At 45.0% G+C, this 25,181-nt stretch overlaps 1 protein-coding gene across 2 annotated transcripts in view; it reads left to right on the top strand.

Annotated features, from left to right (window-relative positions):
* The first annotated feature begins 3,096 nt into the window (after positions 1 to 3,096).
* PRIM2 (DNA primase subunit 2) overlaps positions 3,097 to 25,181 on the top strand; it is a 59,017-nt gene continuing 36,932 nt past the window's right edge. Inside the window, exons 1-4 of one of the 2 annotated variants that reach the window (XM_085846724.1) lie at positions 3,097 to 3,453; positions 4,353 to 4,456; positions 22,583 to 22,671; positions 22,825 to 22,945. In XM_085846724.1, coding sequence (XP_085702850.1) covers positions 3,306 to 3,453; positions 4,353 to 4,456; positions 22,583 to 22,671; positions 22,825 to 22,945 — 462 coding nt within the window. In that variant the 5' untranslated portion in view covers positions 3,097 to 3,305. Of the gene's footprint in view, positions 3,454 to 4,352; positions 4,457 to 10,448; positions 11,646 to 22,582; positions 22,672 to 22,824; positions 22,946 to 25,181 lie in introns of those variants that run through there. The other variant, XM_085846725.1, reaches the window with a different exon arrangement.

The raw sequence follows: 25,181 nt of genomic DNA, 5'->3' as shown, positions 1-25,181 counted from the left end.
ACTTGGTGATGATGCTCATCCCCTTTACTATAACAACAGCACAGTAGCTTGGTGTTATATACTCATCGCCTTTACTATAACAGCAGCAGAGTAACTTGGTGATGAAGCTCATCACCTTCGAGCTGTGTTGCCTGGGTTCGAATCTCGACCAACTATAAACTCGAACCATGGTGTTGCGCATCGAGGGTGAGGCAACAATGTGTGTGTAGTATGTGCATCATCCACTGGATGGAATTAATCTGCATGTCCCATCTTCCAGCACTGGGGCTTGGGAGGGGGGGATCGGTGGACGGAAGAAATCCCTGTTTTCTGCGAAGAGTCGGCGAGTTATCACCGGCACTCTGATTTCGACACACTTCACCTGATTTGAACGTGAGGCATAGGCAACAGGTTCGTGAAAGGCGATGAGGCCAAAAACGTTCCATGGCCACCAAACAAGAAGGTGGGAAGATGGTGGTGGTAATAGTATAAGTACTTGCAGTAAGTCGATCGTCGTCCAAAACTACAAACGAGTTAGTGATTGTTTATGGATCAACGAGTCATTGCAGACCACGTTTTACATCCTCAAAGAAGAACATGGATTACAAGAAGCACTTACGTATTTTGTTTGATCACATGGACGTTTGTGTGTGTGTGTGTGTGTGTGTGTGTGTGTGTGTGTGTGTTTGTGTGTTTGTGTGTTTGTGTGTTTGTGTGTTTGTGTGTGTGTGTTTGTGTGTGTGTGTGTTTGTGTGTGTGTGTGTTTGTGTGTGTGTGTTTGTGTGTGTGTTTGTGTGCGTGTATGTGTGTGTGTGTGTGTGTGTGTTTGTGTGTGTGTTTGTGTGCGTGTATGTGTGTGTGTGTGTTTGTGTGTGTGTGATTGTGTGTTTGTGTCTGTGTTTGTGTGTCTGTGTTTGTGTGTGTGTTTGTGTGTGTGTGTTTGTTTCTCTGTATGTGGGTTTGTGTGCGCATTTCAGTGGGTGCACGAGTGCGTGGGTTTCTGGGCGTGTGAGTGTTTGTGTGTGTGAGTGCGAGCGGGGGTGTGTGTGTGTGTGTGTGCGTGTGGGTGTGCCTGTTTGTGTGTGTGTGTGTGCGTGTGTGTGAGTGTGTGTTTCTGTGTGTGTGTTTGTGTGTGTTTGTGTGTGTGTGCTCCTGAGCATGTGCGTGTGTGCGTGTGTTTGTGTGCTTGTTTGTGTGTGTGTGTGCATGTTTGTGTGCGTGTGTTTGTGTGTGTGTGTTTGTATGCGTGTGTTTGTATGCGTGTGTTTGTGTGTGTGTGTGTGTTTGTGTGTGTGTGTTTGTGTGCGTGTGTTTGTGTGTGTGTGTTTGTGTGTGTGTTTATGTGTGTGTGTTTGTGTGTGTTCGTGTGTGTGTTTGTGTGTGTGTTTGTGTGTGTGTGTGTTTGTGTGCGTGTATGTTTCTTTGTGTGTGTTTGTGTGTGTGTTTGTGTGTTTGTGTGTTTGTGTGTGTGTGTGTGTGTGTGTTTGTGTGTGTGTGTGTGTGTGTGTGTGTGTGTGTTTGTGTGCGTGTGTGTTTGTGTGCGTGCATGTGTGTGTTTGTGTGCGTGTGTGTTTGTGTGTGTGTGTTTGTGTGTGTGTGTTTGTGTGCGTGTATGTGTGTGTTTTTGGAGCTCTGTCCTATAATGAGGCAGGGATCCCCTTCCTCACTGGAGAAGGGGCAGTCATTATCCTTTTCAGCACACATGCCGACTGCTCGGTGTGGCCGCACAGATTGAGGCCTCAGCCTATGAAGGGTCTGTGTCCCTTTAGTCATTTTCTGTGACTGATTATAGTCATTGTTACCCTCGCTGAAGGATTCGGAGAAGTGACTGCATTTGGGTCCGTTTGTTTGTTTGTCCGCACAGAACTTTCGTGTTTTTCTCTGCAACCGCTTGTCAGATTGAGACGAAATTTTCACCTTTGAGTGACGACTCATGTAGAATGCTTCAATGATAATTATGACATCATAGGTCACGTGGTGTGGCAACCATATTGGGAAAACGGAAAAAACTTTGGACCTCTGTATCTCTGAAACCGCACCAGGAAAAAAAATGAAACTTGGCACGAAGCAAGCACTCCTCATGGTGAATGAGTGTGGTGTTTTATGACGTCATAGGTGCTTACCTTCGTTATGACGTCATAATTGCAAATGTCGAACGCCACATGGGATCAGTAGAAATTTTTTTTGAGGGTCATCTCGGGATCAAATGTTCCACAAAAATTTTGATGACGTCATCGGTCACGTGATTCGGCTGCCACATTGTTTTTTTTTTTTTTTTAGAAACCAAAAATCTTCTTCTCTGAAACGGCTGAAAAGGTCGAGGCGAAACTTTACACATATGACCGCCTATCCATGAGGGACAAAAGAGTCATACATATGACGTCATAGGCCACATGGTTTGGCAGCCATATTGGATTTACCTGAAAACCGATAAAAAATACACCACTCAAAAGAAGTCATGGCGAGGGTTTGCAATCTCTGATTGCTCTTTTTCTTGTTTGTTATATTTTTGTTTCAGCTTAAATATGGCCGTACAGTATGTTAGTTTAGATGATTATCACCAAGCAAGTTATTTATTGTGACGTTGGCGGCCATTCTGAAAAAGTCGCTCCGTTGGCCACGCCCACTTTTTGAAAAGGTCACCCCCAGGTCATGTTGATCAGCAGGTTTCAGGGATCGAGAAAACACTTTGAAACATTAAGTTCCCTCACCATTCGTCACAAATCCTTCATAATTGACCCCATTAAACGTACGATCGTGTGTCGTGCCAATAATATGTACATCTCCCGTTTAGATTCGTTCATTGAAAGATATCAAGCTGCATATTATTTGTGGCTTACATCGCACCACCATCCCTCCCTTCCTACAGCAAGAAAAATAAAACAATTTTATTTTCGAAACGAGTTTAAGTGAAATTAAATGCGTATATCGTCATCGTGCTCTTTTGAAAGCCATGGCAATGTAGTTAACGGCAGATTTTTCCGGACGCGACTGTTTTTCTTATAATTGAAAGCGAGATTTGCAAGACTCGAACGCGAGGTACCTTCTCTCGTTATTATCAATTATTTAACGAAATCATTTGAAATTTATGCCATTTTACGAAAAATTAAGAGGGACTGACGTAGCATGACGTAAACAGCATTGCAGTTGGCGGGAAAATAGGTTTACCTTAGTGCAGTGTGTTGATCTGTGTTTCGTTTCACAGATAATAATTTATTGTATTTATTTTATAATTTTTCAAATAATTATTGTGCCTGAGAATGAGATTTTCGACACACAAGACGCAGTGTTAAATATCCAAAAAGCTCAGCGGACGAGACGGGGTTATGGAGTTCAGGACGAGGCGGAAAAGGCAAAAACAAAGCCAAAGGCAGGAAACGAGCTACCCGCACGTTTTACAGCTCTACCTCCGTCCCCCGACTGAGCGAATCGCTCTACAAGAGTTCGAATCGTTCGCTGTGGAACGACTTCGCCGTAAGGACCATAACCGTCCCCCTGCCCCTCGTCGAACCCGTGCCGGTCCCCCTGCCCCCCGTCCAACCCGTGCCGGTCCCCCTGCCCCCCTTGTCAAGCCCGTGCCGGTCCCCCTGCCCCCCTTGTCAAGCCCGTGCCGGTCCCCCTGCCCCCCTTGTCGAACCCGTACCGGTCCCCCTGCCCCCCTTGTCAAGCCCGTGCCGGTCCCCCTGCCCCCCTTGTCAAGCCCGTGCCGGTCCCCCTGCCCCCCTTGTCGAACCCGTGCCGGTCCCCCTGCCCCCGTCGAACCCGTGCCGGTCTTCCTGCCCCCGTCGAACCCGTGCCGGTCTTCCTGCCCCCCGTCGAACCCGTGCCGGTCCCCCTGCCCCCGTCGAACCCGTACCGGTCCCCCCTGCCCCCCGTCGAACCCGTGCCGGTCCCCCTGCCCCCTTGTCAAGCCCGTGCCGGTCCCCCTGCCCCCCTTGTCGAACCCGTGCCGGTCCCCCTGCCCCCCGTCGAGCGCGTGCCGGTCCCCCTGCCCCCCTGTAGAACGCGTGCCGGTCCCCCTGCCCCCCCGGCGAGGCCGTGCCGGTCCCCTTGCCCCCCGGCGAGCCCGTGCCGGTCCCCCTGCCCCCCGTCGAGCCCGTGCCGGTCCCCCTGCCCCCCGGCGAGCCCGTGCCGGTCCCCCTGCCCCCCGTCGAAAGCGTGCCCGTCCCCCTGCACCCCACCCCCTTGTTGAACCTGGGGTGGTTCCCCTGTCCCCTCCCCCCACCCCCATCCTGTTGAACCTTCAATGGTCACTCCCCCTTGACCCGCACCTGCGACGGTCCCTCCTTCGCTTTGTCTTTCCTGAATGATGTTTTTGCATTTCTTTGTCTTCATACCTTTCCATTCTCATTTCACCATATTTTGTTTTCCAGTTCTCAAGGCTGTGGAGAGTTTCGGGATGTGTCACACAAAGTGGTCTGAGAAGTACCAAAAGAAAATGGAAGACGAGCTCAAGAAAGCAAACCTTCCATACCGGGTCAGACCACCTGTCAAAAGCTTTGTTTTATATTCATACTTTGCTTCACCCTCTTCTGTATGATTTCCAACCTTCTACCTTATTGTGCGTGAGAATGAGATTTTCGACACACAAGACGCAGTGTTAAATATCCAAAAAGCTCAGCGGACGAGACGGGGTTATGGAGTTCAGGACGAGGATTCTCTTCTTTACTTCCTTGCTCACTGCTCCTTTTGAAAATGAACATATGCTCGTCAAAAACTGCTCCCGCTTGCAGTGCGAGGATTCCTTTTCAGAAATGGCTTCGTTTTCATAGTTTCCCGGTTTCATAGATTCGTTTTCATTGTTTCCCAATCGCCATGTACTATTTCATGGGTAAACCACTGTACTATTTCACATGTACATGTGGAAATCACGACTTCTCTCCACAAGCCATTTTTGATAATGTGAGGAACAGACTCCAGACATTGCCTTGATAGTTCCCAACTGGTTTCACCGGAGGGGACTATCGGTTTGCTCTCTGTCTGACCGTCTGTCCGTCCCACCTGTGGTTTTTCTGATCCCCCCCCCAATACCCTATAACGTATTCAAGTGTAATTTGGTACATGGTTTTATTTTGATAAGTGACAAAACAAGTTCGAGTTTCGGGGCGTTTTCAGTGTTGTCATTTTTCACACCGGTATGCCCTTTTTAAGGTGAGAAAATATCGCATATTATACATGGGTCAGTTTTCAGCTGCCGTGACTCCACCCGAACTGCTTAAACCGATTGGTTGGAAAGCTGCCCTGACTGCACCTCAATAAAATCATGCACCACCATTCCATGAAGCAGCACAGATCGGCAGGCCTTAGGCCTGGGTGCAAGTCCGTGGCCCAGTGCAATTATAATGATCACAGGTATATAACCACGAGCTATGGAAATATATATATATATATATATATATATATATATATATATATATATATATATATATATATATATATATATATATATATATATATATTGAATCTGGAAGCCATGAGCACACAGACATTCAGGTCCTACAGATCAGTTATCTCGATAAATACGTGTTTTATAGATAGCCCTTTCCCTAGTTTAATGGGTAATTAAATGTGAATGCGCTACGATTGTTTTAGAACTACAATAAATACTACAACGGTGACATTCTCGCGGTGCCATTCTCGCGTTTGGCATGGAACTGGCACTTCGACGTTCTCCAGGTGCGCGCGTGGGCGGAGTCTAATACAGACATGCCGTCTCTCCGTGGCCAATCGGCAGAGAGCAGGCGTCTTCCATGCTCTGCCTCCGATCCAAGATAATCGCCATTGAGCACACGGTCTGAGGTGAAGCGAAAGGCGGAGCCACCAAACGCCCCCGCTGGAGACTCCGCCCAGAGGGATGGGAGCGCCCCGCCCACCGCGCGCCTGTCCAATGGGAGGGATGACGAGGGCGCATGCACAGAAGGTCGTTGGACGGGGGAGGGGCCTATAAAGATCGTTTTCTGAGAGGTTTTCTCTCTCTCTGCTCTGGGCATCAACCTCGACCCCGGCTCCCACTTTGGAAATCTTCTCGCTATCATCGACCTCATCCCAGCCACTGAGCTTTTCGTGTCGTCGCTGGAGGCTCCACCTGGCTGGTTCGACGACGCCACCCGGAGTCCCAAGAGAAGGGGACGTCCAGCCGCGCGTTCGCGGCCAGGTAGCCTGCCGCCCCTGGCTCACAGCCGGACTGTCTTCTTCGGCTGGAGAGCCACAATAAAGACCCTCAGGGTCCAATCATTCTGTCTGGGTGTGCGTGTGTCTGTTTGTGGCGCAGTCTGGCAAGTTGTGAATTGCATAATTGCAGTCCTGTACATACGTGTCTTCTAATAATCGGTTTAAATCTTCCCTTACATGCTCCCAAGCAATTCCCCCATTGCTCGTAATAAATATCCTATTGTTGAATGTACTCAGCTCATGGTGTCCATTTCTGCCATTGACTGGATGTGTCGTGCGTGTGAGGGATTAGCTGGCCATTGCCAGGGTAACAAGATAATTGGGCCGACGGAACTCGGCGATAAAACCGCTCGGCAACGCACGCGGAACGAGCGCGCTTAAGCGGCTCGCTTCCGTACGAGTTCTGTTGAGGGTGAAATTCCCCAGTAGCTGGACCACTTGGGTATTTAGGTAAATTGAAGTTGGCAATCGACCCTACCCCATGTGGTCTACCCATTGGCGGATTTCGGTCCAAAATAACAAGGACCCGTCGACCCGGACTTTTCCGGGTCGGCAATCTGACATTCCGGGCGATCGAACCGAGACGACTCCACCACTCCATCTGGTGGTCGTGCTCGTGACGACGCACCGGCGAAACCACAACAATATATATGTATATATATGTATATATGTGTATATATGTGTATATATGTATATATATATATATATAATTATTCCTTCTCCTTCTCCTCCTCCTCCTCCTCCTCCTCCTCCTCCTCCTTTTACGGCGTATGACTCACATGTTCCGCTACACTGGCCATAAGTTGTAGGCACGTTATGCGATCGTTGACACACGTCGACACATGTTACTTGTAAGTTACTCATAAGTCGAAACACGTCGAAGTAATGATTCGCGTACCCGAAACTTATTTATAACCTATGAGTAACTTGTTTTAGGCACGTTACACGATCGTTGACACGCGTTGAGGCACGTTATGCAATCGTTGACGCACGATATGCGATCGTTGACACACGTCGAGACACGTTACTTGTAAGTTACTCATAAGTTGAAACGCGTTGAGGTAATGCTTTGCTTTCCCAAAACTTATTTCTAACCTATGAGTAACGTGCTTTGAACCTATGTGTAACGTACCTCCAACGCATATTGACGTATGTTGACGTCTTCCGGACGACCACAGAACTTGCTGAACGTGTTTCAAATTTACAGCTACCGTATAATGGCGTATTGGCAGCGTTTAAAAAAAATTTAAAAAACAATAACTTCCGATATTTCGTCATGTGCTGTTACGTCACATCCAATTGCCTCTTCAGTTTGCTCATGTCTCATTCTTAGTTCCTCCTCTGTGAATATTTTTTGTTTGAGGATATTTTCACGTCGACGTCGAAACTTAAAAGCAAATGTCCGAATATATTTTAAAATTCGTGATAGACAAAAAAACAACAACAACAACAACTTCAGATATTTCGTCATGTGCCTTCACGTGCCAAGGAGAAAGAAAAAATGTGCCTTGACTGAGAAAATAAGTTTCGGGTATGCTAAACATTACCTCGACGTGTTTCGACTTATGAGTAACTTACAAGGAACTTGTGTCAACGATCGCATATCGTGCCTACAACTTATTGTCAGTGTAGCGGGGAGTCCGTGCCGTATGACCTGAGGGTCATACGTGTGAGCCATACGGCGAGTACGTCGTAAAATTTTCAGCATGCTTGAAATTTCACGACGTACGAGACGTACCACGAAATATGACAGCATACTTCATCGTTTTTCAGAGTGCTCTTAACGTATACACAACTTACCCATAACGTATTCGACGTGTGCCAGCTTGGTTCGGCAAATTTTTCATCGGTCGGCATGCGCTGTCTAAATCGTCAAGGTATGACTGCGTGGTTGACACTTTCAATTTCCAGGCGGTTATGATTTAAATCGGCGTACATTTTTAACAGGCTACGCCATGAGTTCGTTGGCGATACGTGCAGCGCGCTATGCCTAAGTTAAACTATCGTTGGGCATAGGTTGTGAACACCGACAACAGGCTAAGCATTCGTTTGTATTAGTTATCTTTAAGACAACGAAACATTCTGTGCCCGTTACTGATATGTTATGCATATGACCAACACGTTATGAATATGAACAAAACTTAAAAAAAACATCAAAATTTCAGCATACGCCAACGTTTTACATGCATTTTTATACGTTGCCATTGCTGGCTCAAACGTCTAGGCGTGACAGCGCCTTTAGGCCTGGGTGTTAGTCCATCGTCCAGTGCAATTGGAATGATCCGAGGGAAATGCCCACAATGTATTCGAAATGCACATCAGCAGTACATGTTTTACTTCATGCATGCGCATCGGGTTATTATTCCCGCGCTTTCGAAGAAAAGCCGGAATATTGTGATTGTGTCCGTCTGTCTTACCCTGTAACTCCTCCTACACCGTTTGAAATAGGAACTTGAAACTTTGGGACATAGTAGATATATGTATGGGGAAGTGCACAACACTTTCGGATTTTTGATATGACCGCTAGGGGCCGGGCCAGAGGGGGTGGGGTCATGGGGGCTGATTTTTTTTCAAGTGTATTTACCATTGTACATGGTAAATTATTTTATAAAGAACTTAGTTATGTGGCCCCATGAGTGACAAACAGTCACAGGTTTTATTGTATTTATCCAATTGATTATGAATAATTATAATTAATATTATACACAGTTCATTCCTATGATTAAATTGATGCACAGTTCTATATTGCTGGACAGTGTTAAATTAATGTTTCATGAAATGTTGACATGCTTTGCAATGACTTCTGATTTAGTAAACATAGTAAGTCTTTGGTCATAAAGCACATCAAATAGAAAAGAATAGTCAATCCATTTTGCAAGATAAAATTTCACCTAGCGTTAATGGGACAAAGCAGTGTACGCGGGAATATGCGATGGTGTGTCATCGACAACGTAGTTCTAGTTTTAATATGAAATGGGGAAAGTTGAGAAACGCACAAAACACGGTGGGTTAGAGAGTTTCTTCTTCATTTTGGTTCTGGTATCGGCTCGAGCGTGCGTTAAACACAAACAAATTTTTATCTCCGGTTTAATACGCTCGTTGTCTTTAATTGTTTCCAGTCTACAAAAGATAAAAGTAAATGACAATCAGGTCAGGTCAGGTATGGGAGCATGTGCCAGAACAGCACGTCGCTGCGTCCACTTTCCGCCGGTACTCCAGGGGTCTCCGTCTGGCCATCCCCCAGGCAGATGCCAGGCCCATCCCCATCTCCTTGAGATGATGTTCAACCTGTTGCAACCATGAGGCACGTGGTCGACCCACTGGCCTCCTCCACTCATGAGACTCCCTCGCTGAGAGAATCTGTTGAGCAGGATCAGAGTCAGGAAAACGAGCCACATGTCCATACAGCCGCAACTGACGCTCACGGACTATGCAGGTAACAAATCTCATCCGAGTCTCTCTCAGCAACCGCTCGTTGGACACAAAATCCGACCAGCGATAGCCAAGGATTCTCCGAAGAGACCTGGTACCAAAGGAATTAAGTCTCCGTCTCAGATCCTTGGTCAGAGTCCAAGTCTCGCACCCATAGAGCAAGACTGGAAGTACCAAGGACCTGAAGACTCGGACTTTCGTCCTCCCGCACAGGTACTGGCAGCGCCACACCCCATGATCCAGTGAATCCATGACTCCCCAGGCCCGACCCAGACGTCTATTGACCTCTGACTTGCAGCCAGCAGAGACATGAATATCACTGCCAAGGTAAGTGAATCTCTCCACGACCTCAACATCCTCACCACAAACAGACACAGACAGGACAGCAGCATCCAAGATGTCACCGAAAGCCTGGATCTTAGTTTTGACCCAAGAAACCCGTAATCCCAACGGCTCCGACTCCTCATTCAGCACCTCGAGGGCCCCCAAGAGGATGTCTAAAGTCTCCGCAAAGATGACTGCATCATCTGCAAAGTCAAGGTCCGAGATCTTGACATTCCCAAATGACGCACCGCAACTTGATCTCTCCGACATCCTCCCTAGAATCCAGTCCATACAAGTGCTGAAAAGTGTGGGGGCAAGTACACATCCCTGACGAACTCCAGTAACAACTGGAAATAAGTCAGAGATGGTACCACCACACTTCACAGCACTCTCAGTACCAGAGTAGAGTTCAGACATCAGATCGATCAGTTTTGGTGGCACCCCACGAAGACCAAGAATCCTCCAGAGGACATCCCGATTCACTGAATCAAACGCTTTACAGAGATCAACATAGGCTGCAAGCAGCCCCTGCCGAAACTCTCGTCTGCGTTCGGTGAGGACACGAAGTGTAAATGACAATTGCTTTTCCTTTTATCTTGGCGAATAGACCCACAATGCTATGGAAACGATGGCGGCCTCCATGCAGTTACTTGTGCGACACAAATTCCAAACGTGATGGGTGTAGAGTTTCTTCTTCTTCATTTTGGTTCTCTCGCTGATGTATATGCATGTTCTCCATTGAACAAACTTATTGTTTGTTATTAGTTTTATTATTTTTGGTACCGGCCGCACCATTCTACACCGCCCGAATATACGAACGTTCATTGGGACTGGTAGGGGACATGTATTGCAAAACATTTCTCATTCTTGTTTTTTTATTGTATAATGTGAATACGTATGTACCTACTTACATGCATACATACCGAAGTACATACATAAAATATTTTGTAGCAGACCTTGTCTCCCTAATGGACACCACGAGACGGTCAAATGTTTACTCCCAGGACACCAAGTGGTGGCGTACTGTGCAGGCTTGGCTGTTATGCAATGTCGTTCGGGAATTGATTAATTTGGCCTGCATGTCAAAACTCACCTCGTTCTGTTTTAAAGGGAATTTGGTTATACCGGAGGGCAAATTCGCAGCTTAAAAACTGCAGCAATAATGTTTTTAAACTGAGATAGATTTAGTAAATTATAAAAGGACTGAGGACAATGACAATAAATCGAGCAATGGAAAGAAAATGAAAAATCCAATCGGCGCAACACACTTAATCTAGACTATGACAGACTCTACGCCTATCTTGATCTACCTTTCCAGGCTGACTTGCTTTGGGAGATGGGGCAAGTACGAATGAGATAGAAATGGAGGTGTGGAGGTTATTGTGTGTCCTTTCCTTCTCCAGTTGGGTGCAGCTTCAGCACGCTGATCAGGGCTCTCCTCACACTGAGGAGTTCAAAGGTTTTACCACTTGGTCGCTTCTGGGAATCAGGACGCTTCTCCACACTTGCAACTGATTTTGGGTGCTGATACTGTGCGCTGTCCCCTCTGTCCCGACTTTGTCTGTCCCCGCAGGATTGACTGGCTCACCCCAGATTGTCATGGCTCAAGTACGGCTTCAATTCTTACTGCAGCTTTCACTGGGACTGTTCCTGGCTGTCTGCTTCCCACCTGCTGCTGATTGACTGTCCCATGGGATTCCAACTAGCACTGACCGACTTCCCTGCTGTGCTTCTATCTGGTGCTGATTCTTGCACAGCTTATACAGTGCCTCCAGAAAGTATTCACACCCCTTGACTTTTTCACATTTTGTTGTTACTGCTTAGATTTAACATGGTGTAAATTATAAAATTTTGTCACCGATCTACACAAAATACCCCATAATGACAAAGTAAAAACGTGTTTTCGTAAATATTTACAATTGAATTAAAAATGAAAGCCTCAAATGTCTTGGCGTCAAGAAGTATTCAACCACCTGAGTCAATATGTTGTGGAAGCGCCTTTAGCAGCAATTACAGCTTCGAGGCTTCTTGGGTATGTCTGTATCAACTTTGAACATCTGGATTTTGGGATTTTCTCCCAGTCTTCCTTGCAGATTTACTCAAGCTCTGTCAAGTTGGATGGGGAGCGTCGGTGAACAGCAATCTTCAAGTCTTTCCACAGATTCTCAACGGGGTTCAAGTCTATGCTTTGGCTGGGCCACTCAAGGACTTTCAGGTTCTTGTTCTGAAGCCATTCCAGTGTTATTTTGCCTGTATGCTTAGGCTCATTGTCCTGTTGGAACGTAAATCTTCTCTGCATTTGAAGGTCTTTTACACTCTGAAGCAGGTTATCCTCAAAGATTTGCCTGTGTTTGGCTCAATTCTTTGTTCCCACTATCCTTGTAATTCTCCTAGTCCCTGCTGCTGAAAAACATCTCCAAATCATGATGCTGCCACGACCATGCTTCATGGTAGGGATGGTGTTAGATGGGTGATAAGCTGAGCTCGGTTTCCGACAGACATAGTGCTTTGCATTCAGGCCAAACAGTTCAATTTTCGTCGAATCAGACCACGGAATCTTTTGCCACATGTTCTCAAAGTCTTTCACATGCCTTTTTCTCAAGAGTGGCTTCCGTCTGGCTACTCTCCCATAAAGCCTAGATTCGTGAAGTGCCTCAGAGACTGTGGTCCTCTTGGCAGCATCTCCCATCTCAGCCACGGTACTCTGTAGTTCAGTCAGTTTGGTCATTGCATTTTTGGTCATCTTCCTGACCAAGGTCGTCCTTGCCCAATTGCTCAATTTGGTCGGACGGCAAGCTCTAGAAGGAGTCTGGATAGTTCCATATTCTTTCCATTTCCTAATGATGGAGCTCACTGTGCTCTTGTGAACTTTCAACACTAGAAATTGTTTTATTCCCTTCCTCAGATCTATGCCTCTTCACAATTCTATCTCGGATTTTTACAGACAGTTCCCAGCAATGCCAACCCTCCCGATTTCATCGGGAGGCTTCCGAAAATTCACCCAAACTCCCGCCCTTACGATCACTATCCTTATCCTCCCGAAATTTTGATATTTTTGCACTGTTCACTAATCAGAATGTACTGGTATGAGAATTGAATGAAAAGCATCGTCTGCTACGTATAGCATGTGGTAACTCCATAACGTTCGCTGCTACCAAATTGTACGTAAAAAATTGCAAATTCAAATGAGGAGCAGCGAAACATTGGGTCTGGATCTCGCTTATGCGATCATGCACTGAGATTTAGTGCATGCGGTTTGTGTGCAATACAGTGCATGCGGTATGTATGCACAGTGTATATGCATGCGATACGCTCACTGCATGCAGCTGGGCCCCGTACCAGCCCGGCGGTCGCGACCACCGTGCGGTGTTTAATTTAACAGCCGCTAGAGTTCTACGAGTCGCGCTGCAGCTGTGGAACATCGACTTCGAAGTTACCGATGCTTCAAGCCCTCGATGTTGATTACGAAATGGCAGAAAAGAAGCTTACGAAGACCAAGAAATGGTCTCAGAAGTACAAGACCGAATACAGTCTCCAATACCCGTGTATTCGAAAGTCTGAAAGAGGAATTCATCATGCGTATTGTACAGTATGCAGCGTTGATATTTCAGTTGAGCACGGAGGTCGCGATGATATTCGGAAGCACGTTGGAAGCAAACGGCACACAGACATTGCAAAGGAGAGATCTTCGAGCACGAGTACCGGTACACTTCTGAATTATTTCACCAAACAAGGGACAAGCGAGGAAGAGGATGTTACTCGAGCGGAACTTCTCTTTAGTGGATTTATTGTGGAACATAACTTGCCCATATCAGTCTCAGATCATGCTGGACCTCAATTTCAAAAGATGTTTCCAGATTCAAAAGTTGCTTCAAAGTATGGATGTGCAAGAACAAAAACTTGCAAGATGTGCAAGATGTGCAAGAACAAAAAAAAAAAAAAAAAAAAAAAAACAAGAACAAAAAGCAAGAAAAAAAAAAGAAAAAAAGAAAAAAAAAAAAGAACAAGAACAAAGAAGAAAAAAAGAACACTGGTCAACAATTTTTTACTTTCTGAATGTTGTCTAGATTTCTACAAGTGAATTAGGGTATTCTGGCACTGCTGAATCAGGAAATGGCATCCGTTTCTCTCCATCAGGTCAGGTTTTTGTGCTAAGTTGATTTGAAAAAATCAGATCTTGTGACAAAATCAATTACATTTTTGTGGCATTATCAGCTGATTTTTGTCAACACATATCATCCTAAACATGTTTTTAAGAAAAAAAAAATGTTTTGCCAACAACATTTATTGATTACATGATAGAAACATCGATTACTGTCATCTGAATGGTGGGCATTGATAAAGGTAAGTACAAGTAAATTGCATGTTGCGTCACCACTGTTCAAACTTCAGGGCTTGAACTTCCGTTTCTTCGAACTCCTGGAATGTTCAGCGGCAGGGAGGTCTCTCTTCAGATTCCAACAGTAGTCAGCCATCATGACTGCGTCCCAGCGACCCTGATACCTGGTCTCCATCTCCTTCATGTCCTGATGGAATCTCTCCCCCTGCTCGTCACTCATTGAACCCAGGTTCTCAGGAAACCGGTTCATATGTGAAAATAGGTAGTGCATCTTGATGCTCATGTTGCAGCCCAGGTTTCTGAAAGCAGTCAGCATGTTGTTGACAAGTTCTGCGTAGTTTCTGGCCTTATTGTTGCCAAGAAAGTTCTTCACTACCAAAACAAATGTCTTCCACGCTTCCAGTTCCACTTCATTCATTGAGTTTTTGAACTCTGGATCTCTGATGAGCTGACGGATCTGAGAACCATCAAAGATGCCAACTTTCAACTTCTCCATGGTCAATCCTGGAAAAGCCTGGCACAAGTAAGTGAAGCAGTCACCATCTTTGTCCAGAGCCTTGGTGAACTGCTTGATTAAGCCGAGCTTGATGTGCAGCGGTGGGAAGAGTATTCTGTCTCTGTCCACCAGAGGGTCGTTGATGACGTTCCTTTCTTTGCATGGCACCAATTCCTCCCGCACAGGCCAGTCCTTCTTCGTGTAATGCTGAGCACGTTGCCTACTATCCCACATGCACAGAAAACATGGGTACTTGGTGAAGCCAGACTGTTGTCCCAACAAAAAGTTCACCATCTTCAGGTCAACACAAATAAACCACTTATGCTGATCATAACCAATTTTCTCCAGCACGTACTTCACCGCTTCATACTTCTCCTTCAGTGTAGTCGAGTGAGCGATGGGTACAGAGGCAAACTGGTTGCCGTTGTGTAGCAGAACACATTTCAGTGATCGCTTGCTGCTGTCAATGAACAGTCTCCAATCTTTGGGTTCGTACTGTGGCACTCCAAGCTTGAGCAGAAGCGCATGTCATAAATTGGCGCATGTAGGTATTGTACATTCTTCAGAGTTCGTTATTTCAAGAAATACAACTTTTTTGTATCACATAATTACAAAATCTGCCCCATTAACTTTAGTTTTGATCCACGAACTTTATGCTTTGCCTCACCAATTTTTGGAAGATTTTGAGGTTTTATGACTTCAAACTAATCCCTTTTCGACATAATCACCTAGAACTATCGTACCTGAATACTTCTTGTCATTAAAATAATTATTTCCAATTAAAACAATTATTTGACATGACATTTTACCCCCACCAACTTCTTCTAAAATGCTCCACACATGCGTACATGTGAACAAAAATGTAAAAAACGACATGTGGCCATATCTCAAAAACTTGACCTGATTGAACAAAACTAATGTGAGTTTTGGATTCAGCGCATCAGATTCGTCCTAAATCAGCTTAAAAAATGCAGACAACAAATTTGTTGTTGACCAGTGTAATTGGTGAGTTGTCAAATGTTACTGCTTCATCTATTGCCGATATTGCTAGACTAGCTCCATTTAGCCTAGCTACAGACGGTAGCAATGACAGTGGTGAGGCCCAGCTATATCCTGTCCTGATTTCGTACTATGACAACAGTGCTGGGATTGTGAAGCAAGGTTTGCTAAGTTTGCCTGCGTGCAAACAAGATTCCACTGGAGAAAACATTTTCAAACTGCTTGATCATGAGTTCAGTGACAGGAAAATTCCGTGGGGAAATTGTGTTTCCTTTTGTGCTGATAATGCCTCTGTCATGGTGGGCAAGCACAAAGGAGTCGCTGCTTATATCCACAAACAAAATCCAGAGTGCAACATCATGGGATGCCCTTGCCATATGATGCACAATACGGCCAAGAAGGCGGCTCAGGCCTTACCCATTGAATTAGATGACTTTCTCATCGATATTTACTACTACTTGGACAAAAGTAGTAAACGCGTCAAAGGAGTGAAAGCACTGCAAGAACTCTGTGATGCCCCGACACAAGATTCTGAAGCATGTCGCAACAAGGTGGCTGTCCCTTGGTCAGTGCCTAGACAGGCTGATTGAACAGTGGGAGCCACTTCGCCTCTTCTTCAAAGAAGAAGTACGAAGAAAAATGCAACCAACTGTAGCCAAGACTCTAACAACGAGCAAGAAGGACGGCACTGTATCTACTGCCAGTACTGGCACTGCAGGATCAAGCACTCGTGGAGCAGCATTCACCACTACCACTGCAGTATCTGCTGCGAAGAAGACAGCAGGGACAGCACCAAAACCAATGCTGAGAGCAGGTAGCATCACCGGCCCTTCATCACGTTCATCTACAAAGCAGATTCCTTCAGAGTCGAGAAAGACTGTGATAGTCCCATCTACAGGCAAAGAAGGACCCAAGTTAAGTTCTGCTTTTGCCAAATCACTTGATAGAAGCTCAGCAAAACCTTCGAATCAGAGGTCTTCTTCCTTGGCTGCACCTACCTCAAGCTCTCTCCTCAAACGTAAAATTGGATCTGGTACTACGAGTCTGACCTCTTCTGCTGGCAGTAAACGCAAGTGTGATCGCCCTGCGGCTAAGTGTACTACGAGTTCTACAACTAAAAGCGCATCTTCCTCAAACACTGTGCAGGAATCTAGAGAAAAACGTGTCAACAGGATGTTCTTGTCTCCACAAACAAAACTCTATTGTTTCTTCCTTCGATATGCTAACAAGCTTTTTGAGAAGGGGAATCTTCTGCTCCAAAGAGACGAACCCTGTATTCATCTCCTGCACGGAGAATTGAATGGTCTTCTGAAAGATATCTTCGTATGGTTTTTGAAACCATCGGTGTCATCGGTTGCTCTGGTAAATGTACCCTTCTCTGACAGAAATCATCAGAAGAATGATGAGGACCTCATGATTGGGAACGATGCCAAACTGTATATAAGGGAACAAAGGAGTCTCAAGAAATCCACCTTCACTCTGAGTGAGTCAGACATCCAAGGTTTCTTCAGTGCAGTTCGCTCATATTATGTGAAAGCCTGCAATTATATCTTCAAAACCTGGCTGCTAGATGATGAATTAGCCAAGCATGCTCAGGTGCTGGATGTTAAACCACACCAAGAAGTGGGGTTTGACTGTGTGGAGTTTTTCATCAAGAAATTCCCCTGTCTGTTCAGTGGCGGTGATAGTGACATAGACAGTCTTGAGAGTGAATTCGCTCACTACCAGGCAGACGCCTCCATAGCTACAATTGCTACTGAGACAGTGAGAGTGGATGAGCAGTGGCATCGGATTTCACAGCTCACAGATCCCTGCACTGGTGCCAAGAAGTATCCTAATTTGAGCAAAGTGATGAAGGGAATCTTGGTCATTCCTCATTCGAACGCATCATGTGAGCGGGCACTCAGTCTTGTACGGAAGAATCATACTGAATTTCGTCCCAATTTGAGTGTCAAAACCCTGGAAGCTCTCTTAATTGAAAAACTAGCTCATAACACCCCTTGCTACCAGAGAGAATACAGCAAAGACATAATCAGAAGGGCTAAAAGAGCCACACAGCTGTCACTCAGCAAAGCTGCCATGGAAAAAGCAAGCAGCAGTAGTACCAGCCAGTAAGGTAAGAAAAATATTGCTTCTTTTGTGCTTTTTGTTAATCTTTGATTGTCCCCTAACTTACTAATATTAACATACATGTAACATTAAAAAGTGCACAATTTTCCCCTTTTTTTGTTCAAAAAGTGGGAATTCTTAACATGTTAAATGCTCCAAAATAGGGATCAGAGGGCACTAGAGAGCGTCTAGAACCCCAGAGCTTCCAGGGCCCTAAGGCGGGCCCTGGACCCCGCCGCAAGGGTCGAGCGCTCCGCGCTCGAGATGTGCGCTTCGCGCACATTATTTGGTGTCGGTTGAAAATCCTCCCTAATTCTGATTTCCAAAAGTTGGCATCTCTGAGTTCCTTGGACTTCATGGTGGAGTTTCTGCTCTGACATGCGCTGTCAACTGTGGGACCTCCTTATACAGAAAGGTGTGTTTCTTTCTACACCATGTCCAAACAATTGAATTGGCCACAGGTGGACTCCAATCAAGATGCTGAGACATCTCAAGCATGATAAATGGAAATTGTATGCACCTGAGCTCAATTTGGAGCGTCATAGCAAAGGGGTTGAAGACTTCTTGACACAAGACATTTGAGGTTTTCATTTTTAATTGGTTTGTAAATATGTATAAGAACATGTTTTCACTTTGTCATTGTGCGATATTTTGTGTTGATCGGTGACAACATTTTTTAAGTTTAATCTATGTTAAATTCAGGTTGTAACACAGCAAAATGTGAAAAACTCAAGTGGTGTGAATACTTCCTGAAGGCACTGCACAGCCATTGTTACACAACCGCACCCCCCCTCCACTCCCGCTCGACATGCGGTGAGACTCCTCCTCCCCAACCAATTTCCAATTTAAGGTTGTGCCTGCTGTCCCACAGCGCTGAAGGCTACACGCATGTCTCCACCATGTCAGTTCAATGTGTCTGAACATGCAAACCAGGACCCGCCATTTTGACTCGGTCATGTGGGAAGATGATATATTATGATGGGGAAGCATTACGAACATTGATTGGAGAGGGAAAAGAGACAGACACTTGGGCTAGAGTGACAAGATGCTTTCTTATACATATGATTTCAGCTGTTGCTAACTGGGGTTGCAAAATGCACTCTCTTTTTCTCTTTCCATTTCTTCTCCTTTCTTCTCATTTCTTCTCCTTTCTTCTCATTTCCCCCTTTCTCTTTCTCTTCCGGTCGCCGCACTTGTAGCCGCGTACCTGAGTATCTCCTCATTGGTATGTCTTTGTCTTGTATCGGAGATGTTGAACTTCCATGCAGTAAAGTATTGTCGTAGCACAGAGCAATGGTGGGCTGACAATAATTTCTGTTTTTGTAGTGTACTTGTCAAAATATTTGTTTATACTCCATTAATTACTACTGGTCGGTGTGATTATGAGGGCATTTACACCTTTTACATCATTAATATTGTTACCTTTTTCAGAATCCTGTCTGATGAATGCATCCACACATCCAGGTCCTCAGACAGTTATTTCCTTAAATGCATGTTCAGATTTTCCCCATCCCCATGTCTAATGGGATTTTAAATGTGATGCGTTGAAAAGGGTAAAGAATAGATCCCCTCTCTTATGGGAAGCTTTTTTCTTTACGACAGACACGTTTACACACATTTCTTTCACGAGCTCTGACGCCCGCCTTTTTTGAGAGCACACGGGTCGTCATGGTAACCGTGCGCAAGTGGGGCAGGGTGAACTTGGGGTGGACTGCGCCCACGGAGACCGCCGCAGATATAAAACAAATTGGAGGTCCGTTCTGAGGAGGAAAGCGGAGGTGAGAAAAGTGAGAGGAAAAAGAGGCAAGAGAAGTGAGAGGAGGCAGAGAGAAGAAAGAAAGCAAGCTAGAGAGGAAAAGGAGGAGGAAGTGTGCAAGCCTGCATGCAAGTGAGCAAGCGAGTGTGTGGGTGTGAGCAGCGCCACCAACAAGTGAGGCACGGGTTGGTCACCAACAACACCAGGGTCTAAACCCACGACAGACGATCTCGGTGCCCTCCAGACATCGACTGGCGTCCAAGGCTGTTTGCGAGAGGGTGCACGGCAAGGCTGGGTGCTGGTGACGGACGTGACTCGCACGCTCACATTTCAGGACGTTTTCACTTCACGGACGACGACTTTCTGGTTCGCGAGACGATTCTTCTCCCCCCTTCCCTCCCCCTGAATGATCTGTTGGGTGCCCATGTCTGTGTTAAGCTGTAAGTCAACCCCCGATAAGCATCTGCTCTTTGTCTCTTTCCTGGCATTTTGATTGATTTTGCTTTGAAATTAATTAATTTATTTACCTCCGAAAATAAAAAGTTCTTTTTATTAATTTATTTTATTATTAAAAAATTATTTGTCGATTTCCAACCTGTCCGTGTTTGTCCTTTCCTTCCATTGGTCTAGCATTGTCCGAACCGAGATAGAGTGGGAGGTAATTACCACAGATTTGACCAAAAATCGTTGGCACGCACCAGCGGTTAAAATGCTCGGCCGCCATAATTAAAATCTAATCGAGATAACATTGGTGCTTTGCCGAGGGCGCGTTCCCTGCTCAGGTAACCACGTGACCTCCAGTTAAACGGAATAATTAGACGGTGGACACTGTAACTCGTTGACTGAGTGGCGTTCGTGGTTTTAAAACAACCCACCGTACCACAACGTTAATTGTGAGCGGTGGCCCCTGGTCCGGCTCTACCGAGGACAACCGGGGATTAATCCCCCTGAGTGACAAGCTGGTGTCTCGGTACCCATGGCCGCAACAATATGTTTCCTTCTACGTCGAGTCCAAAGACAAGGTGCTCTCACATTGCCGGCAGGATGGCCAGCGCCCTCTCTGTTTTACCGCCTCTCTAATATCGTTCCATCTGCTATCTCAGTTCTCCGACCCTTTGCCTCTCTTCCAGTAACCCCCTCTTGGTTAAACCCCTATAATCCAGGCTTTCCACACACCTCCACTCCTTAGGTCCTATTTTTTCTTCTCTTTTGTGGAACTGTTTTTCTGAGGTTGTTCAATCTCACTCCTCTAGCACTTCAATCAGTTGGTGCCTTCGGACCCCATGTCATCCTCCATGCTTACTCGTGATCTTTCCTTTCTTAATTAACCCAGTGTCACCTAACTATTACTTTCACTGCTTATCTCTGTCTCTGTCTCTCTTTCTGTATATGCCTGTGTGTCTCTTTGTCTCTATTCTTTTCTAGTTTTCTCATTCCCTTGCTTGCACTGTTTAATTGTGGCAACACTGTCTTACTGTCAGTACATTGTCTTTTTTTCCATTTGCCACCTTGCTTTTTCATGAGCCTCAATCTTGTCTCAAAAAATATCATAATATGTTTGTTGCAATGTTTATCTTTAGTCTCATTATATAGTTACTGTACGCATATTCTCGTATTCATTATCCCCACGCTTAAGAAGAAGAAAAAAAACTCAACGGAAAATTGGGGGGATGTTGTAATTTGGTCTGTCTGTTTGTTTGTCTGTCCGTCTCCATCCGGTTATGTCCTCCTAAACCTAAACGGTTGGACAGAAATTCACCAAAACTTTGTAGTTATGATCATCACGTGGCAAGAAGGTACTTGAACAGTATCACATTTGCCCCCCCCTCCCCCCTCTCCCCTGGTAGCAGGGTCGAAAGGTCAAGTAGTTAACTACCTAAAAATGCAATTATTAGGGCCACATTTTAAAACATTTTAAAATGAAACTTTGTATATGCAATCAACATTGGGTTACGCATTAAATATGTAACCATTTTTTGGACTTGATCCCCGGTTAACATCCCAGGGGTCGTGATTTAAGGTCACGGGTCAAAACAAGATTTTTGTTTTCACTCAAAATTTGATATTGGATCATTTCTGGTGGAACTTTTTGCCATCTTTCAACTTTTCTTGAGGTGGGAAGTTTCGGGATTTGTGATGGCACGCCATCGACTTTACTCGAGTTAATATCTCTTCCACGTTCTTCTTTACCAGTTGTATTCGGATGAATACTTCTCCTCCCACTATTCCAAGTTACTATATTTGTTTGTCTTTTCTGTATTTTTTTTTTCAAACACACAGGTGTTTTGTATATTGGACAAAGTTTGGGATTTAGTCCCAAACTATTTGTCCTTTTCTTCCCCCCACCCCTACTCCCTCAGACCTGTTACCATTCCTTTACCTTCCCCCTTCCAATCCTCCATCGCAGTGTGTGTTGTACTGCATGTGTTTGTCATATAGTGTCTTGGAAATCTCTTCCTTGACATCTGGTTGATGTCGATGATGTATAAATATAAGGTAGCTGTTGTGTTGTCCAATATGTAAACAGTATGTGCACTTCATCTTTGAGCTGGAGCTTCTTTCGCAGGCCTCTCACTCATCATGGTGAAACCTTTTGGCTGCAAAGCATGTCAAGGTATTCTTAAAGTAATTCCAATAAGAGCAAAGTCGATGGCGTGCCATCGCAAACCACTACACTTCCCACCTAAAGCAAAGTTGAAAGATGGCAAAAAGTTCCACCAGGAAAGACCCATTATCAAATTTTGAGTTAAAAAGTAGCACAAGCTCAAACTGCCGGTATCCCAGGTAAAGATCCCATATACTGTGTTGGCTTGTCCTCCTACTAATGTCTTCAAATTAATGTGGAAGTCTACTGATGTCTCCGAGGGTCCTTGTCCCCCATACAATTTTTGGACAAACCTCTTGAGGAGGCTTTGAGCATGAAAAACAAACAAATGAAATTAGAACATCAATTATTATTATTATTATTTTTTTGCAGGATTTGATGCATGTGAGCGACAACGATTTGGAGCTCCGACGGAAGGATCACATCTCCCACTTCATTCTCCGTCTTGCCTACTGCCAGTCGTACGACATGCTATTCATAGCCTCATTAGATTCTACAATATCTTCATGATCAAGTTATATTTCCCATGGTTTCAACATGTTCTCTGTGCTAATGGAACCTGACAAATCAGTCTCGAGTAGTATTCGATCCACTCCGTACCCTGTGCTTCGCAGCGAGAACCTCAGGCGGTGGTTTTTGCAGCAGGAGGCAGACCTGTTCCGTTACCGGTTCTCACAGCAGCTATCAGGGTCTGTGAGAAAGTTCCTAGATTTGAATGATCTCCATTACACATCGGTGAGTCGGAGGAAGGAGACATTTATTTGTGTTGAGATATGACTTGTGAGACGGAGTAAATGAAAACAATCTGTTTTTGATTTATCATGTCATCATTGACTTTCGTTCCTCTTTATTTCTCCCACCTATGGAACCAACTTCCACATTCTCTTCAATCTCGTTCTTTCATCCAGGTGTTTAAGACTGCTGTTCCTCCACCATCTCAGATCTTCCCCCATCCAAATCCATGATCTTTTCTGCACCCATTAACATTAACCAAGCCCACCCCATTCTAAATTTCCTGTTTTTTCTTTCCTGATTTGTTCTGTATCCATCTTGTCCTCCCCTACCCCTCATTCTTCCCAACATATCTTATTTGCTTAAGTGTCCCTCTATTTTGTCCCTCAACCCTGCTGTTTGTATGCTCCCCTCTCTTTATTTTGTTCCGTTGTGTCCTGATCCGTTCCACACTCTAGATCAGGGGTCGGGAACGTTTTTGACTCAGAGAGCCATTAAAGCAAAATATTTGGAAATCTATTTCAGTGAGAGCCATATAATATATTTTAAGACTGAATTCAACTAAATGTGAGTATAATAAGCCTCTGAATTTATTATTTTAAATAATGTTGTTATAACACTCACCATTAATGGGACTTCTGGTGCTGCATGGATTTGCTGATGGCTTTGTAGTCTGGTTGGTACTTGGTGAGTTTAAGCTTCATGCAAGCGTTGAGGCTTTCATCTGTTAGACGTGATCGTAGGTTGGACTTGATGTTTTTAAGATGTGAGAATGACTGCTCACATGCATACGTAGATCCAAACAAGGTCAATACAGCAATACTCACACGCTGCAGTGTGAGGTATGTGACAGGAAGCGCGTTCCAAGTTTTGATAATCAGCTCGTCTTCGGTTTGAAGTTTTTTTCATTTCTGTCCACATGTGCTTGCTCGCCAACTCCGCTTTCTGTCGTGCGATTCTTTCCAAATCTTCATTCAGTGACTTGAACTTATTCACCCACATGTCTGAGGCCTTCAGGTCAGCCACTTCTGCTTCAAAATCTCTGACGGAGACACCAGGAATGTAACTCAGGTCGGCTGTGTTCAGTGAACACTCGTTTGGATGGATGATGAACTTAAAAAGACGAGTGTGCTCACGAAATTCTCCAAAGCGCGCTTTGAATGACTGTAGGAGACTGGATGTGAAGCCAGCTAACTGGTGGAGATCAAAGTTTTGAGTGGGCTCACTTGCTGTGCATGCATCTTTAAATTGTCTCAGTTTTTCAAAATGTAGTAAACGACCTGTTTCAAGATCCATGATAAAGAGCTCCAGCTTGTTTTCAAAAGCAAACACGGCTTGTTGAAGGGATAACACTGTATTTCCAATGCCTTGCATTTTCACGTTGAGCTCGTTCAGATGTTCAGTCATATCTACGAGATAGTAAAACTTGAGGAGCCACTCAGTTTCGGCTAGCTCAGGATGCTCAATCCCTTTCATTTCAAGGAAAGTCCGGATTTCGTTCAGGCAAGCCGCAAAACGGCTAAGCACCTTCCCTCTTGACAACCAACGCACATTGCTGTGCAAAAGCAGACCGTGATAGTTATTTCCAACTTCATCCAGCAGTGTTTTAAACTGGCGAGCATTTAAGGCTCGGGCAACAATAAAGTTGATCACACGAATGACCAGCGACATCACTTCGCCAAGCTGCCCATCACACATCTGAGCACAAAGTGCCTCCTGGTGTAGAATGCAATGGAAACTTAGGATGGGTATATTTTCATGTTCACGGAGAAGCGCCACAAATCCTTTGTTTTTCCCCACCATACACGGAGCACCATCAGTACACACTGAGATAAGTTTATCCATTCGTAGATTTTTTTTCTTGAGCGAACTCCATGAAAGACTTGAATAAATACTCACCTCTTGTGGACCCTTTTATTGGCAGAACAGCAAGACTTTCTTCGCGCAGTGTATCATCAGCAGCATATCTTGCAATCACACTGAACTGCGACAAATGGCTTACGTCTGTTGACTCATCCAAAGCCAGGGAAAAGAACGGTGCTGTATTTATGTCCTTCACTTGCGTTTCCTCCACTTGGTTTGCCATCATGATGGTACGATCATGAACTGTTCTTGCCGACAGAGGCATGTCTTGTATCCGTTTGATTATCTTGTCTTTGTTTGGAAGATCATCAAAAAGTTCATTGGCGACATCCAGCATGAACGTTTTTGCATACTCGCCATCTGTGAATGGTTTTCC

This window comes from Eptatretus burgeri, chromosome 11, assembly GCF_056783735.1.
Source record: "Eptatretus burgeri isolate ZD-2024b chromosome 11, Ebu_testis_v1, whole genome shotgun sequence".
Classification (NCBI taxonomy): domain Eukaryota; kingdom Metazoa; phylum Chordata; class Myxini; order Myxiniformes; family Myxinidae; genus Eptatretus; species Eptatretus burgeri.
Note: the sequence above shows the minus strand (reverse complement) of the source record. Positions and strands in the feature narration are given on the sequence as shown.